The sequence below is a fragment of the Sorex araneus genome, chromosome 4 (genome assembly GCF_027595985.1).
Source record: "Sorex araneus isolate mSorAra2 chromosome 4, mSorAra2.pri, whole genome shotgun sequence".
Taxonomy (NCBI): domain Eukaryota; kingdom Metazoa; phylum Chordata; class Mammalia; order Eulipotyphla; family Soricidae; genus Sorex; species Sorex araneus.
Window position 1 is genome coordinate 215,687,595 of NC_073305.1, and position 13,809 is coordinate 215,701,403.

At 50.1% G+C, this 13,809-nt stretch overlaps 1 protein-coding gene and 1 long non-coding RNA gene across 6 annotated transcripts in view; one reads left to right on the forward strand and one right to left on the reverse strand.

Annotated features, from left to right (window-relative positions):
* LOC129404196 (uncharacterized) overlaps nt 1-11,469 on the forward strand; it is a 35,934-nt gene extending 24,465 nt beyond the window's left edge. The window contains exons 2-3 of one of the 2 annotated variants that reach the window (XR_008629757.1): nt 6,830-8,233; nt 9,886-11,469. This is a non-coding gene — a long non-coding RNA (uncharacterized LOC129404196). The remainder of the gene's footprint in view (nt 1-6,829; nt 8,234-9,885) is intronic. The other variant, XR_008629756.1, reaches the window with a different exon arrangement.
* Nucleotides 1-13,809, reverse strand: part of MRTFB (myocardin related transcription factor B) — a 172,599-nt gene that overhangs the window by 17,358 nt on the left and 141,432 nt on the right. For all 4 annotated transcript variants that reach the window (XM_055134845.1, XM_055134843.1, XM_055134844.1 and 1 more), the window contains 3 exons: nt 13,124-13,302; nt 4,695-4,829; nt 1,516-1,763 (listed from right to left, as the gene is read on the reverse strand). In XM_055134845.1, the coding sequence (XP_054990820.1) occupies nt 1,516-1,763; nt 4,695-4,829; nt 13,124-13,302 (562 nt within the window). The remainder of the gene's footprint in view (nt 1-1,515; nt 1,764-4,694; nt 4,830-13,123; nt 13,303-13,809) is intronic.

The window sequence follows — 13,809 nt, forward strand, 5'->3', positions numbered from 1 at the left end:
CTCGTCGGCAGGTATTTGGATTCAAAGAGGTGGCTCAGTCATCATCACATGAGGAAAATCTCCTTTCAGGTTCCTTCAGTCTCAAGCCTCTTCTTATTTCTCGAAGAGGAGTGGCCAGTTTATGTGTAGAAAATGTTACGTTTTTCTCGATCATGTCATCATAAACTGAGCAGTTATGAGATTTTGCTGGAAGTTTTTTTTCTCTTTCTTTCTTTTTTTTTTTTTTTTTTGCGTTTTTGGGTCACACCTGGTGATGCTTAGGGGTTACTCCTGGCTCTGTGCTCAGGAATTACTCCTGGAGGTGCTCAGGGATGCGGGGATCGAACCTGGGTCCGCCGTGTGCAAGGCAAATGCCCTGCCCACTCTACTACCTCCCTGGCCCTAGAAGTTGCATTTCCGGAGCTGAATAGCTCTTGAAAAGTGAGGGAAATGTGAGACAGGGTCTCTGTGTTCGTATCTTTGCTCTGTCAGTAGCAGTTTCCTTTGGAGCCTAGGGGAAGTAGCTAGGTGGGCTGCTCACGCCTTTCCTCCCTCCTCTGCCCCCTGGCTGGGCTCACACTGGGCCCCACGCTCCTTCTCCACAGTCACTGGTCACCAAGACTTCCTGTTGTCTCTCGCACACCCAGCACAGACTTACTTCCTAGCATCTTTCATCGTCTTGCCTCTAAATCCCTGCCCAATTCCAAACTGGTTCTCCCGCTTCCAAACTCCCCTTCTGTATCAGTGTCAAACTACTTTCTTGCAGTTGGAGTTTCCAGTTTTGATTTTACATAACTCTGGAACATCTACTACATGAAGATTCTAAAGTCTTCCACCCCGAGCAGGTGCTTCTGTAGAGTTTTGTCTCCCAGGTTGTTAAAAAAATTAACAGATCTTTGTTTGAGCTATTTCCTCATCACCAGTAAACAGGCATCGCTTACTTCTTCCTCTGCACTTGCTCTCGTTCTGTTATTAGTTCCCATACGAATATCTAGCCTATCCAGCAGCTTTCCTGGGCCCTCCATCCACTTTCATGCTTTTCTGTCTTAAACATCCAAACCAGGGGACTGGAGGGAGAGAACAGTGGGTAGGGAACATTTTGTGCACAAAGCCAGGTTCCATCCCTGGCACCACATGTCCTCCCCGAGCCCCCCATTCAGCCTGCCGGGAGTGAGCACAGAGACCTGAGCACTGATGACCCAAATCCAACCGAACCGACTATTTACACTAGATCTTCTGCTTCCAGCCTTCTCAGCATCGCTCACCACTCTCATCACAGCTCTCGCCTCTCACCAACTCTCTCACCACCACCACAGGCAAGACATCCCTGCCTCGGACCTCGGCGCCTTCCCTGGAGCCCCCACCCGCGGCCAGAATGGACAGCCGCAGGCTGCCCCGACTGTGTGGCCCGGGCACTGCTCCCTCGGGTGAGGGGGGAACGGGAGCCGTCAGAGCGCAGCCCCCCAGCACCCCCGGGACGGGAGCGGTTGCAGTGACCGCGTGGAGCCGCGCGCCTGCCCCGCCCGGCCCCCGTACTTGAGCGGCGCGGGCAGGATGGTCTGGTAGTTGTAGTGCTGCTGCTGCTGGCTCAGGATCTGCAGCTGCAGGAAGAGCTGCTGCTGCTGCAGCAGGCGCGCGTAGTTGGAGTCCATCTGCGGCTCGTGCTTCTCGCCCTTCTGGTCGGGCGGGATGTACTGGTGGTACTTCAGCTTCTTCACCCGGGGCTTGGGGTCTTTGCACTTTTTGCTCCGGTGTTTGTCGTTCGGGTTCTTGGGATGGCTTTGCTGTTTTTGAGAAGAGGAGAATGGGGACATGTGACCGCGGCTCCCTCGGGCGAGCTGCTCTCCCGCGAGCCAATGATAGGGGATGGCATGCACAGCCCCTGGGAAACTGGCATTTTGGAAAATTTCAAAGCATTTTAGAAAACAATGTACAACAAAAATTTTATTATTATTTTTTGAAAAGCAATATTCTAAACACACTTAAAAAGTCATGGGAACATCCACGTATTCCCTTTAGCCAAGAAATCCTGCTGCTAAGAACGTACTTTCCTCTGCTGCACTGTTCCTTTACTCCGAGGCTTAGACCATCAGCATTTCAAACTCAACGAACATTTACCCGGGTCCCCTGTGCAGATGCTCACACACTGTGTATTCAGTATGGGAAAGCTTGAGTGTGTTTCACTACTAATGCAGATAATCATTAAAAAAAATCGATTGGAATATGTAAAGACAGAAAAATGTTTTAATGAAAATCCAAATTTAAAGCTATGTATCTCTAGGGGTAAAGAAAACCCTGAAAAACTGAATCATACGAGTTTTCATATAACTTTAAAGTAGCACTGTTGCATTGTTGTCCCTTTGTTCATGGATTTTGCTCGAGGGGGCACCAGTAACGTCTCCATTGTGAGACTTGTTACTGTTTTTGGCATATCGAATACGCCACGAGTAGCTTGCCAGGCTCTGCCGTGTGGGCGGGATACTCTCGGTAGCTTGCCGGGCTTTCTGAGAGTGACAGAGGAATCGAACCCAGGTCGGCCGCGTGCAAGGCAAATGCCCTACCCGCTGTGCTATTGCTCCAGTCCAATTTTAAAGTAAGGCATTTTTATTTTGAAAATGCAGTGGATATCCCCTCTTCAGGTAAAGAACTCCATTTAAAAGTTACCAAAGCCTTTTTCCTTTTTTTTATATTCATAGTTTATAATGACTTCATCTGAAAAGAAGTTCATCAGCAAGCCATGGTGCAGAAAATTATTCCGAACGTGGCTCTAGGTAAAATACTGGGCAGGTGAAGTCTGCAGCTGGAGCACGTTTTGCAGCAGAAAGGCCCGGCTTCTGTCCCCAGCACTGCGGGGGTCCCTGAGCACCACTGGCTGCGGGCCAACCTCCTGCCCCTGGCACCAAATGAAACAGCTGACGTGGTCTGTTGTAGGTGCTCCAAGAACCAGGAAGTAGCTTCCCAAATCCCCCAAATTGAAAACAAATTTAGAGCCACCACCAATCCCCGGATGTGGGGTTCTGCTGGGGCAGGGGGGTTCTGCTCTGCCAGAGGAGACGCCCACTGTCTTCCTGCAGCCCCACCCGCCCCCTCCCTCCCGGCTCTCGGTCTCTGCTCTCCACAGCCCCCAGGCACACTCCGGTGATGCTTCTCCTGGCACACACTGCACTGTCTGTCTGTCTGTCTGTCGGGGTTGGGATGGGGCTGCTGTGTCTACCCTTGTATCTGGTCCAGTACCCGGCACTTGTGCCCCTAGGAAGGCACGCAGGTACCTGGTGATGAAATACCAACTGCTACTTAGGACACATCACAACAGTTAAAAAAATACTGTTGTTGACTAAGACCTCCGCGATGCGTTCCCACTGGTTCGCTGTCAGTGGGTTGTTTGGTTACCGCGATAGACTGTCTCACGTTTTTCCAAACCAAGCACGAGGAACTGGGTTGGGTGAAGGAGGTTTGGCCTTTGGCAGGACTGAGGAAGCAGCTGGCTCCGTCTCCGTCAGGAAGAGGGGACAGACACATCGCCGGCCCACACTCTGGGACTCAGTTCTTCCCCGTTAGCGGGCACGGGCCGAGCTCCTTTGCTAGGAGGAGCGTGCTAGTGCCAGCCTGGGTCTGGCCCACAGTGCCCGGCCTGCATGTGGAGCCTGTCCTGGAATAACGTGTCTGAGGCAGACCCGGAGGGCGCGCAGACGCCCAGAGCCTGGCTCAGCCTCCCCCGCCTCCTGGCTCCCTCCCGACCCTTCTCCTGCCCCTCCCCAGGCCACAGCCTCCATTTACGGGGGCTACACATGTGGCCCCTTGAGAAACTTCTGTGAGAGCGCGAGAGGCAGAGGAGCCCCCAGCCCATCTGCAGCGAGCACTGGCCCCGAGTCCACACTCTCGGCGGGGGAGGCTGACTTCCGAGGCTCTGGAGGTGGGAAATCCACAGACACTCCGCCGCGGGAGCGTGGCGCACGGGCCAGGCCACGTGCAGAGTCGCGAGTGGACAGGGCTGCTCTCCAGAAAGGCCCGGCGGGCGCGGGGCGCGAGGCCGGCTGACACAGAGTGGCAGCGGGGGGCGGGGGGGCTCCCGCCTGTCCCCGCCACCGCCTCGCTTCCTCAGGCCTCAGGCCCCGCAGCTAAACAGCCAGGCAGCACCCTAATGGCCTTTTTTAGTTTAAAAAGATTTCAGACTTACATTCCGCTCATTTTGGCAAAAGCCACGTTTCCAATGTGGCTCAGTTCCCCTCCGCTCTGCTTTGTAGTTCTAAATATACTTAAAAAGAAACTTTAAAAATGCACCGTATATTAAACAATCTTCTACTTCCTGGGGAAACTTACTGTTAATGACTTATTTTGACCGGGTATCGTGTAGGAACGGTGCCACGAGTCTGCGGCTTATCTGGAGAACAAACCAAGCTTCCCCGGCCAAATCTGTTAAGTCAAGAAACTGTACTTGCCTGTCTGGACCCTTTAACCTGTCGTGTCATACATCAGGGACACCCGTGTGTCTGACTGGCGACCCTGTGGCCTTGTGAGCTCTCTCCCCGCCCCCCCCCCGCCCGTTGCGCTCCCCAGCTTGCACCCCAGTGGACCCCCCCTGCGGGTAGAAGCTTCGGGAACTTCTAATGCAGCGGCCACAGTGGGGTGTGGGGGGGGCGCTGTTGCCAGCCCTTCCTTGGCGGGCCCTGCAGGGCACACACGGGTCTCGTGTGCAGTACGCGGCGGGTACCCACCTTGACCAGTGCTGGCCCGGGCTTGGCGGAGGACACGGTGCTGGCGGGAATCACGGGCGCGGGGGACCTGGTTGGGGCCTGATCCGCAGCAGGAGTTTTCAAGAATTCAGGAACTGACGGGGACACGGAAGTAAACTGGTGGGAGAGGCAGAAAGGGAACAGGTCTGTGAAGCCATGACAGTCACAGTAAAGGCATGGGATGACGAGGTAGGACCTCGGGGCTTTTTAATGTTGTTTTTTTGGTTGTTGTTGTTGTTTTTAGCCCACCAGTAAAGAAACAGCAGGAATGATGAGGTCCGGGAGCCAGGCGGTGGGATGCCCATGCTTTGCTCTTGGTGAAGACAATGATCTGTCACCGCCCCAGCAGTCGGGAAAGGCTTAGCATGAGGCAAGAGAGTAAACACGAGTGTTTTTTCAGCGATATGCTCAGAACTGCTCTTCTGTGTGTGTGTGTGTGTGTGTGTGTGTGTGTGTGTGTGTGTGTATGTGTGTGTGGTGAGGAGGTGGAATAGCATTTTGAGAGCCTTACATAAATGATCAAAAACAACTTGTGGGCTACAAGTTCTGCTGAAGGTTTTCTGGCTGTGGGACCCCCAGAGTTCAGACATGAGACTTTAGTCTTGCTGTAGTGCCGAGTGAGGCCCCTCAGCTCCGTGGCCAGACCGCACCTGCCAGGAAGCCCCCGCTCCGAGCCCCGCCCAGCCTGTGCCCATCATGGCTTCTATCTGCTGTCTGACTCTGGTCTGTTGCTGTCCCATTTCTTATACCGAGTAGAATCCAGAGAAGATACTCTAGGAAGAGTGACCCGTTTCATTCCTCTCGAACCCCCTCAGCCCAATAAAACAAGAAGCTCATTTGTTACCGAGGCCAAAATAAGCAGTTACTTAACCTCGCAGTTCTGTATTAACAAAGGAAGCGGCAGGAGGCTCTTGTAAGTTTTTTATTGAGTCGCACTAGCAGGAGGTCTGATGTAGTCACTTAGGAGGAGAGGGCTGGAGAAGACAGTCAGGGTAACGTTAAGGCCTGGCCTTGCACTGGAAGGAGCATTCAAAGAAACCAGCACAGCGCATCGATCACCACTTGGCTGTGTGACTACCGGCCTTCAGGGAAAAACATCTTGATCATTTCTACTTCCCTGAACAACAGTCAAGTTCATCACAAAAATAAAAATCAATTCTTGGGTTGAAGATTTGGGTTTAAAAATAGCAAAGTCCATTTTCCCTCCCTAAAATAAATGACTTGAGGACTCCCAGGGCGAGGAGCAGCAAGCAGCCGGAAGCTTGGCGCATCTGGGTCCCTGAGTAAATAGTTGTTTAAAGGATGAATGAGAATTCCATTGTGAGCACAGCCGAGACTAGTGTGCGTGAGCGTGTGACTGACTCCTAGTGTGTGTGTGACTGACTTCTAGTGTGTGAGCGTGTGACTGGCTCCTAGTGTGTGTGTGACTGACTTCTAGTGTGTGAGCGAGTAACTGACTCCTAGTGTGTGTGTGACTGACTTCTAGTGTGTGAGTAACTGACTCCTAGTGTGTGTGAGTGTGTGACTGACTCCTAGTGTGTGTGAGTAACTGACTCCTAGTGTGTGTGAGTGTGTGTCTGACTCCTAGTGTGTGTTGAGTGTATGACTGACGCTGCTTATCCTGTCAACTCTCTCCGTAAACTGTTTTTGCTTTTCCCTTTATTTCAATTATAGTAGTAAAAGTATCGACAATACCGAGATTAGTAGTAAAAGCGTACCCAATGTAAAAGATGACTTTTTGGAGGGAGGGGAGATTCTGGGCTCCACCCAGACGTGCTCAGGACTTACTCCTGGCTCTGTGCTCAGGATCACTCCTGATAGTGCTCGGGGGAACCGAATGGGGTGCTGAGGATCGAATCCAGGTCCTGTGTGCAACACAAGCACCCTCCCTGCTGTACTGTCTCTCTGACACCCCTAAAACATGTGACTTAAAAAAGTGACGGAGCTCAACTTCTTTTGCACTTCCAAAAATGAAAGGACGCCACAAGCCTGCAGCCCGTGTTCCTGGCCCAGGTAACCTAGTACAGAAGCAGGGCTGGGGAAGTGGCTGGAAGGGCGGGAGTGTGTGTTTTGATGGTGGAGCACCAGGTTCAAGTCCTGCCTCTCTTGTCCTCCAGAATCCGCTGGGTATGGCCCCACCTGCCCTGCTTCCCCCCAGTAAAGATACAACTTGACATGAAATGTTGTGCCTGACACCTCCGTAGCCCCCAGTTGGTACACCATCCCTATGTTGGCCGTCGCCCTGAAAACCACAGACTTCGACATAGCACAACTGAGAAGGCATCAACACTGCCACACGGAAGACAGAGCTGGTTTTAAGAGGTAAAAACATGTAAACTCTCCTTTATAATTTACCAGACTTCTAAATGTGTTTTACAAAGAACAGGGACCGGAGCGATAGTCCAGCAGGGAGGGCGTCTGCCTTGCACGCAGCTGACCCAGGTTTGAGCCCCGGCACCCCACAGGGTCCCCCCAGCACAGCCAGGAGTAACTACTTCTGAGTGCAGAGCCAGGAGTAAGCCCTGAGCCCCCAAAACAGAAGCAGAATAATAACAACAGCAGCAAAAAAATCTTAGATCAGATCTCAATGTCAGGATCCTGGCAGCCAGAATCAACAGGAAAATCTGAATACTGACACACTGGAATGACGGTGACCCGCACAGGTAGAATATCCAAACCATCAGCTACACACTTTGTCTACAGTTTACTAACTGAACAAGATATTACAATGTTAAAGGAATGCTTTAAATATGCTTACTTTCATTTACCTTTTCTGGGGGGTGCCTTAGAGGGGTGGGGGGCCGCTTTGGCAATACTCAGCCACCCAGTCTGGTCCAGTGCTGGGGCCGGAGCTGGGAGCTGCTCCTCTCAGCAGTGCTCAGGGGCTGTCAGGGAGCCCAGGTGGAACCAGGCCTGGGTGCGGATGGCTGTCCTGCTCCAAGTCCTGCTGTGACTCTAAATGGCCCCCTCGGGCCAGAGCAGCGTGGCCCCAAGCCCCCCTGCCCAGAACAAACTGCTGCTGAGACCAAGTTCACTCAGCCCTAAAGCACGATCGAAATTAAGACTCAAAATGATTCAATATCTTTCCCCCGCAAAGAAACAAAGAGCTGCAAAGTGTTTTTCCTGGATTCAATCTGTTCCCATGACAAGTTTAAATCACCCGTTCTAATACTTGATACCATGAAAGAGAATGTCAGAAAAAAATTGATTTACGGTGCACATTTATGCTTTTAAATTGTTTAGGATGCACATTTATGCTTTCGAATTGCACAAAGGCCTTTTCTCTTATTAGTAAATGTTACAGATGAGAAAAGGACAAACGTTTGAGCTGATTCACATTTCATGTGTGTGCACGTGTTCCTTCTGCTCATGTTTTGATTGTGGCCACCTGTTTTCCTGCAGCCCTGGGGACTGACCTGGGGGCCTCTCATGCAAGAGGAGCACTGTGCTGCCGAGCTCAGCCTGGCTCCGTCTGAAAAGATGCCGTGTGTGTGGAGATCCAATTATTGTTCTTGTTCTCTGTAAGTTTTTTTTTTTTTTAAGTTAGAATTTATACAATCCACAAGGACAGAAATCACTGTCACTGTCATCACGTTGTTCATCGATTTGCTTGAGCAGGCACCAGTAACATCTCCATTGTGAGACTTATTGTTATTGTTTTTGGCATATTGAATATGCCATGGATAGCTTGCCAGGCTCTGCTGTGCGGGCGGGATACTCTTGGTAGCTTGCTGGGCTCTCCGAGAGGGACAGAGGAATTGAACCCGGGTCGGTGGCGTGCAAGGCGAACGCCCTACCGCTGTGCTATCGCTCCAGTCCAGGGACAGAAATGAGATATTAAAAAAAAAAACAACACTTTTTTTAGAGGGTCACAGGTTTTAAATCTACAATAGTATTTTTTAATTTAGAATTCAGCAGAGATCTTAAGATGACAGTATCAAAATATAATGCAATTATTTTTTAGATATTATTTCCATACTCCAATCACCACACAAAACGTAGTTTAAGAGTTAAAGACAAGGGGCTGGAGCAATAGCACAGTGGGTAGGGCGTTTGCCTTGCACGCGGCTGACCTGGGTTCTAATCCTAGCATCCCATATGGTCCCCTGAGCACCGCCAGGGGTAATTCCTGAGTGAAGAGCCAGGAGTAACCCCTGTGCATCGCCGGGTGTGACCCAAAAACCAAAAAAAAAAAGAGTTAAAGACAAATCAGAAACATACTCATTGTAGTGCAGTATAATATATGCTAACATTATTAAAACAAGTTAAAATGATTATCCCCAAATCCCGGACAGTGGTCAGCTTTGAGGAGGAGGGATAGGGATGCAATAAGGAGGATATGTAGAAAACTAGAAAATTTGTGGTCTTATCTTTTCAAACATGTAGTTCACAAATGTTCATTATATTATTGTTTTGTCTTTCTTTTTTTTTCTTTCTTTTTTGGGTCACACCCAGCGATGCTCAGGGGTTACTCCTGGCTCTGCACTGAGGAATTACTCCTGGTGGTGCTTCAGGGACCATATGGGATGCTGGGGATTGAACTTGGGTCGGCCGCATGTAAGGCAAATGCCCTACCCACTGTACTATCGCTCTGGCCCCTATTTTGTCTTTCTTTGCACAACTGTTATATTTCATTATTAAATAAAATTTAAATGACAGTAAAAAAAAAGAAACATACTCATTGTATAATTATAGATGGACGTTCTATGTCAAATTTCAGTTTTGGTATGGTGCATTATCTAGCATTATCTAGCATCAGCCACTTGTTTACGGAATATAGTTATGCATTTAGACCTTCTGTTACATTTGTTACATTTTTAAAAGCATTTAATTTTTACAAGGTATGCCGGAAAGAGTCTCACAATGGAGATGTTACTGGTGCCCGCTACAAATCGATGAACAATGGGGACGATAGTGCTACAGTGTGACAGTTGAACCCAAAGTGGATTTGTCCAGTGGCACAGCCGGTGTTTTGTCAGCCTGACTATCTGTTTTGTCAGCCTGACAGACACCCAGGACCAGAGATACAGCACATATTGGGATACCATGCTTACTCTCCTGGCTCACTCTGAACTGAGGTTTCCTTATTGTTCTTGCAAAAGGCCACCGACCTGGACATCACCGGATAACAATGGCAGCAACAGTTCACCAAACTCTCCTGTTTGCCTTCCAGAAAATACACAGCAAGTGATCGTCACTGCGTTTCAGCCGAGGCTTTCTCCTCACATCCAGACCCAAGTCCAGACCCAGACCCTGCCAGGACAGACTCCACCAAACATCATCTGAGCTTACAGTAAACGGCTAAAGGGCTTAAGAAACACTGAGAAAACCTTCAGACTAAAAGTACCTGAGTCTCCTGGTACCCATGATGGTTAGTTCCATTTTAATTTTTCTACAGCTTTCTACTGTCCAACAGTTGCTTAAACGTAAAATAAATTAAACTCCAATATGTGATGTGTGTTCTGTTAATATTCTGGCGAATTCCTTTCTAGCTGTTCTTCAATCAGAATTGACAAGACATGCCTGAGGCTAAGGAGTCTTTCACACACCACACAGAAATATGCACTTCAAAAATGTTCCACTGTTTAAATCTCTGTTTTCAAGGACATGTGGTATATTGCAGTGTCCACCTTGCAAGTCCTTAGTGTGTTAGCATTGGGACTGCAGAAATGCCTGGAAAATCTGCTCCTTACCTAGAGATCCTGTGTTAGAAACACTTTTTGCGTATGCGTGTGTCAGGGTTCGAGCCTAGGCCTTACAAACCTGAGCATGTGCTAGACCACTGAGCTACATTGGGCCCGGGGCTGCATTTTGTCATGACTGACAGCTCAGCATCTTAGTGAAATGTGTGCCATCCCGCTGCTTTTATCGTGCTTTACAAGAGGAATAAGCCACAATGCATTGGAAATTTAAAAAAAAAAGTCCTTTAGGCATTTTGAGAACCACTAGTCCACCATCAAGCACTTAGACTGAGTTTTCTTTTTAACGAGTGGAAGTGAAGAGGCTGGAGATAGCACAGCACTTGGGGCTCACACCCAACCCAGATTTGACTCCCGGCAACACCTGACCAGCCCTGACCAGGGAGAAGTCATGGGTGTCTATTCTCTCCCGTGGCGATTTTCAGTCTTTTACAGTGGGATGGCGGCCATCTGTCTGCCCAGAAGGGACAACGTTTGCAGCAAGGCTGTATCTAAGGGGCTGGAGAGACTCTACGGCAGAGAAGGCGCTGCCTTGTACACGGCCGGCCTGAGTTCTGTCCCTGGTACCACATATTGTCCCCTGAACCGTGCCAGGAACATTTGCTAAGCGCAGAGCCAGGAGTGAGCCCTGAGCACTGCCTGGAACGGCCCCCAAAACCAAACCAGCCAACCAAATCCCCCCCCCAAAAAAAACTGTCAATTTAATTTTGAGAATAACCCAAGGTGTGCATTTTGTTGGCAATAAATAGGCTGATTCTTCTTTCAAAACACTGCTCTCCTTCCTTCCCGCGGGGAAGTTTGAGCTGTGGCCTCTGGGGGGGACAGCCTCCAGGTAGTTCTCGCTTAGAAGCGGAGCCGGAAAGCCAGTTTCAGGAGTGAAGGGAGAAACGCCTGCAGCGCAGCGGGCTGGAGGCGGCCCAGCCGGCCGGGTGTGCCCGTTGCAGGCATAACCCTGGCTTTGACCTGCCACCGAATGGTCCCCTGGGCACTGCCAGGGCAGTTTCCTGAGCACCAAGACCAGGAGGTGTCCCTCAGAACTGCTAACAGAGGCTCTAGAACAGAACAGGACCAAAATGAAAAACGAAACAAAACAAACCCTAGTTGTAGAAGCCGTGCAGGGCAGGGGGCTCGCATCACCTGCAGGAGGACCGCAGCTGACGTGACACTAAGAAGGCCGACAGCCTGACCCCACAGAGCGCAGTGGAGGACACCCCAGGGGAAAGCCAGAGATGCTCCTTGTCAACACTCACGTGCTTACTCAACACTCTTTGAAGCCCCCTTTTATAAACCGCCTTGCAGCGGCTCTGAGTATACCGAAGGGGGCGCTGCCCCGAACTCTCCCCCTTTCTGCCAGGGGCACCTCAGTCTTCGGGCAGCCCGCTGACCCTTGTCCCCCCAGCCAGGCTCTGGCAGAGCTGAGAGCGGCCACTCAGGCCTTGTGAACGGCGCAAAGGGTCCGACCCACCAGCAGTCTGCACCTGTCCCCGTGAGTGCCCCCGGGGAGGCGCCTCTCAAACGCAGGACCCCAGCGCGGCCCCAGCCAGCTCGCATCAGCAGCGCCCGCGGGCCTGCTCACCAGGCCTTTGCTGAGCACTCTGCACCGTGCGTATGTGCGTGACCGCCGCTTGCGCTTCGAGAATTCAAGGTCCCGATCTCTTAGGCTCACGTTAGAGGCACAGACCCAGTGAAAAATGCTATGAAATATTGTGAAATTTACTTCACCTCAGGGTAGTAAGTGTAATAAAAATAATGTTGAGGCAGTTTCTAACACACAGATCTTCAGGAATGAGAAGAGCAATGCTTCAAGAAATAGATAAGAAAAAAACCATTTTCAAACCCCAAACTTGGCATCTTGCGGGGTGAGAAGGTAGTGACTGTTAAAGGTTGTTCCTGATTCAAGAACCTTATAAATCTTGGCTTTAACAAGGAGATTTGGGGGGAAAGGTCACAGTGGTGGTGTTGGAACACTAAATGCTTGAAAAACTATAATGAAAAGGTTTGTAAATCATGGTGTTTCTAATAAAAATTAAAAAGCAGAAGGAGTCTTCTATGGTACCTAACCAATTCTACAAAGTAAATAGTTTGACTTTAAAAAGTAACTAAATATTAAAATTTCAGAAAGACAAAAACACTCAAAGGAGAGATGAAAAACCACCGATTACGTGAAGCACAGGCGTTCTTATAAGATGAAAGGAAACACTGATGCCCATTAGAGACATAAACACTGTGAAATTCAAATGCAACTACCAAAACATGAAGCTTCTTTTGCGAGCACTAGGTCCTCAGGTCCCAGGGTAACCTCACCTATAATAGATACCCAGTAAATCCTTGCTGAGCTGATGAATTCAGTCTAACCAAAACCAAGAGGCCAAATGAGACACCTGGCAGCCAGTGTGCAAGGTTTGAAGCAATGGTTCAATGTACGTGTGGGACAGACGCACTGAGTAGGAATCCCTGTCACCTTCCTGGAAGGGAGTGCAAGGACCAACTTTCTGCTTAACAGAATCATCGAGTCATGAATACAAGGAAACAGACAAACGTCCAACAACATGTGGATGGGACACGGGGTATGGCAAGTACACGACAATGCAACAGGGCTGTCTAGCTTTCCATACTGTTACGTTTCTTCCTGTGAAATGTTTGCTTTGGCGCAGGAAACAAAGAACAAGCCATTCTCTCTCTCTCTGGGGGTAACAGTAAGGAAAGTGGTACCTGGGCTGGAGTATTCGTCGTCACGGGAGATGCGGAGTCAGTGACTTTTGGCTCACTGGGGGACACAGCTGACCCCTGGGACTCCTGGCTGGCGGGCTGGTCCGGGGACAAAGCGTCACTGCTGTCTTCGTCAAATGAGAAATCGCCCTGAGTTTGCGGGTAGTCCTCCTTCCCAGCGCCTGGGGAAAGAAACGATCCTGAGTTTATTTTGGCCTCAGTATACCAACCTTAAAATGAAAGGGCTGTTCTTCTTTTTTTTTTTAAATAAAGGAACATCATGTACTTCCCAATGGAAGAACATATGACTTAAGAAGAATACTTGAAGGAGAAACAAAATCAAATCTGAATCAGATAAAGCCTTTGGATCCATGTGCCAGTGACAGGAAGTTCGGGAGACAGGAATGCTTGGAAGGACACCTGGGGTGCGACTGCACCAAGCCCAGACTGTGGAAACGCTCGCGGACAAAACGGGCCCATTCATCCCCAGACGCGGGTGAGGAAGGCCAGGAGAGGGACCCGGGCAAGACAAGACAACTCAGGAGACGCGGTGGCCAAAGGCAACACGTACGCCCTGTCCGGATCCTGCCTGGGAACCCGCGAGGCCGGGGGCAGATGGAACTCTGCCCTGGGCGTCGGGGCTCCTCCTGGCGCCGGGAACTTTCGGGGCCTGGCTCTTGGAGAGTGAA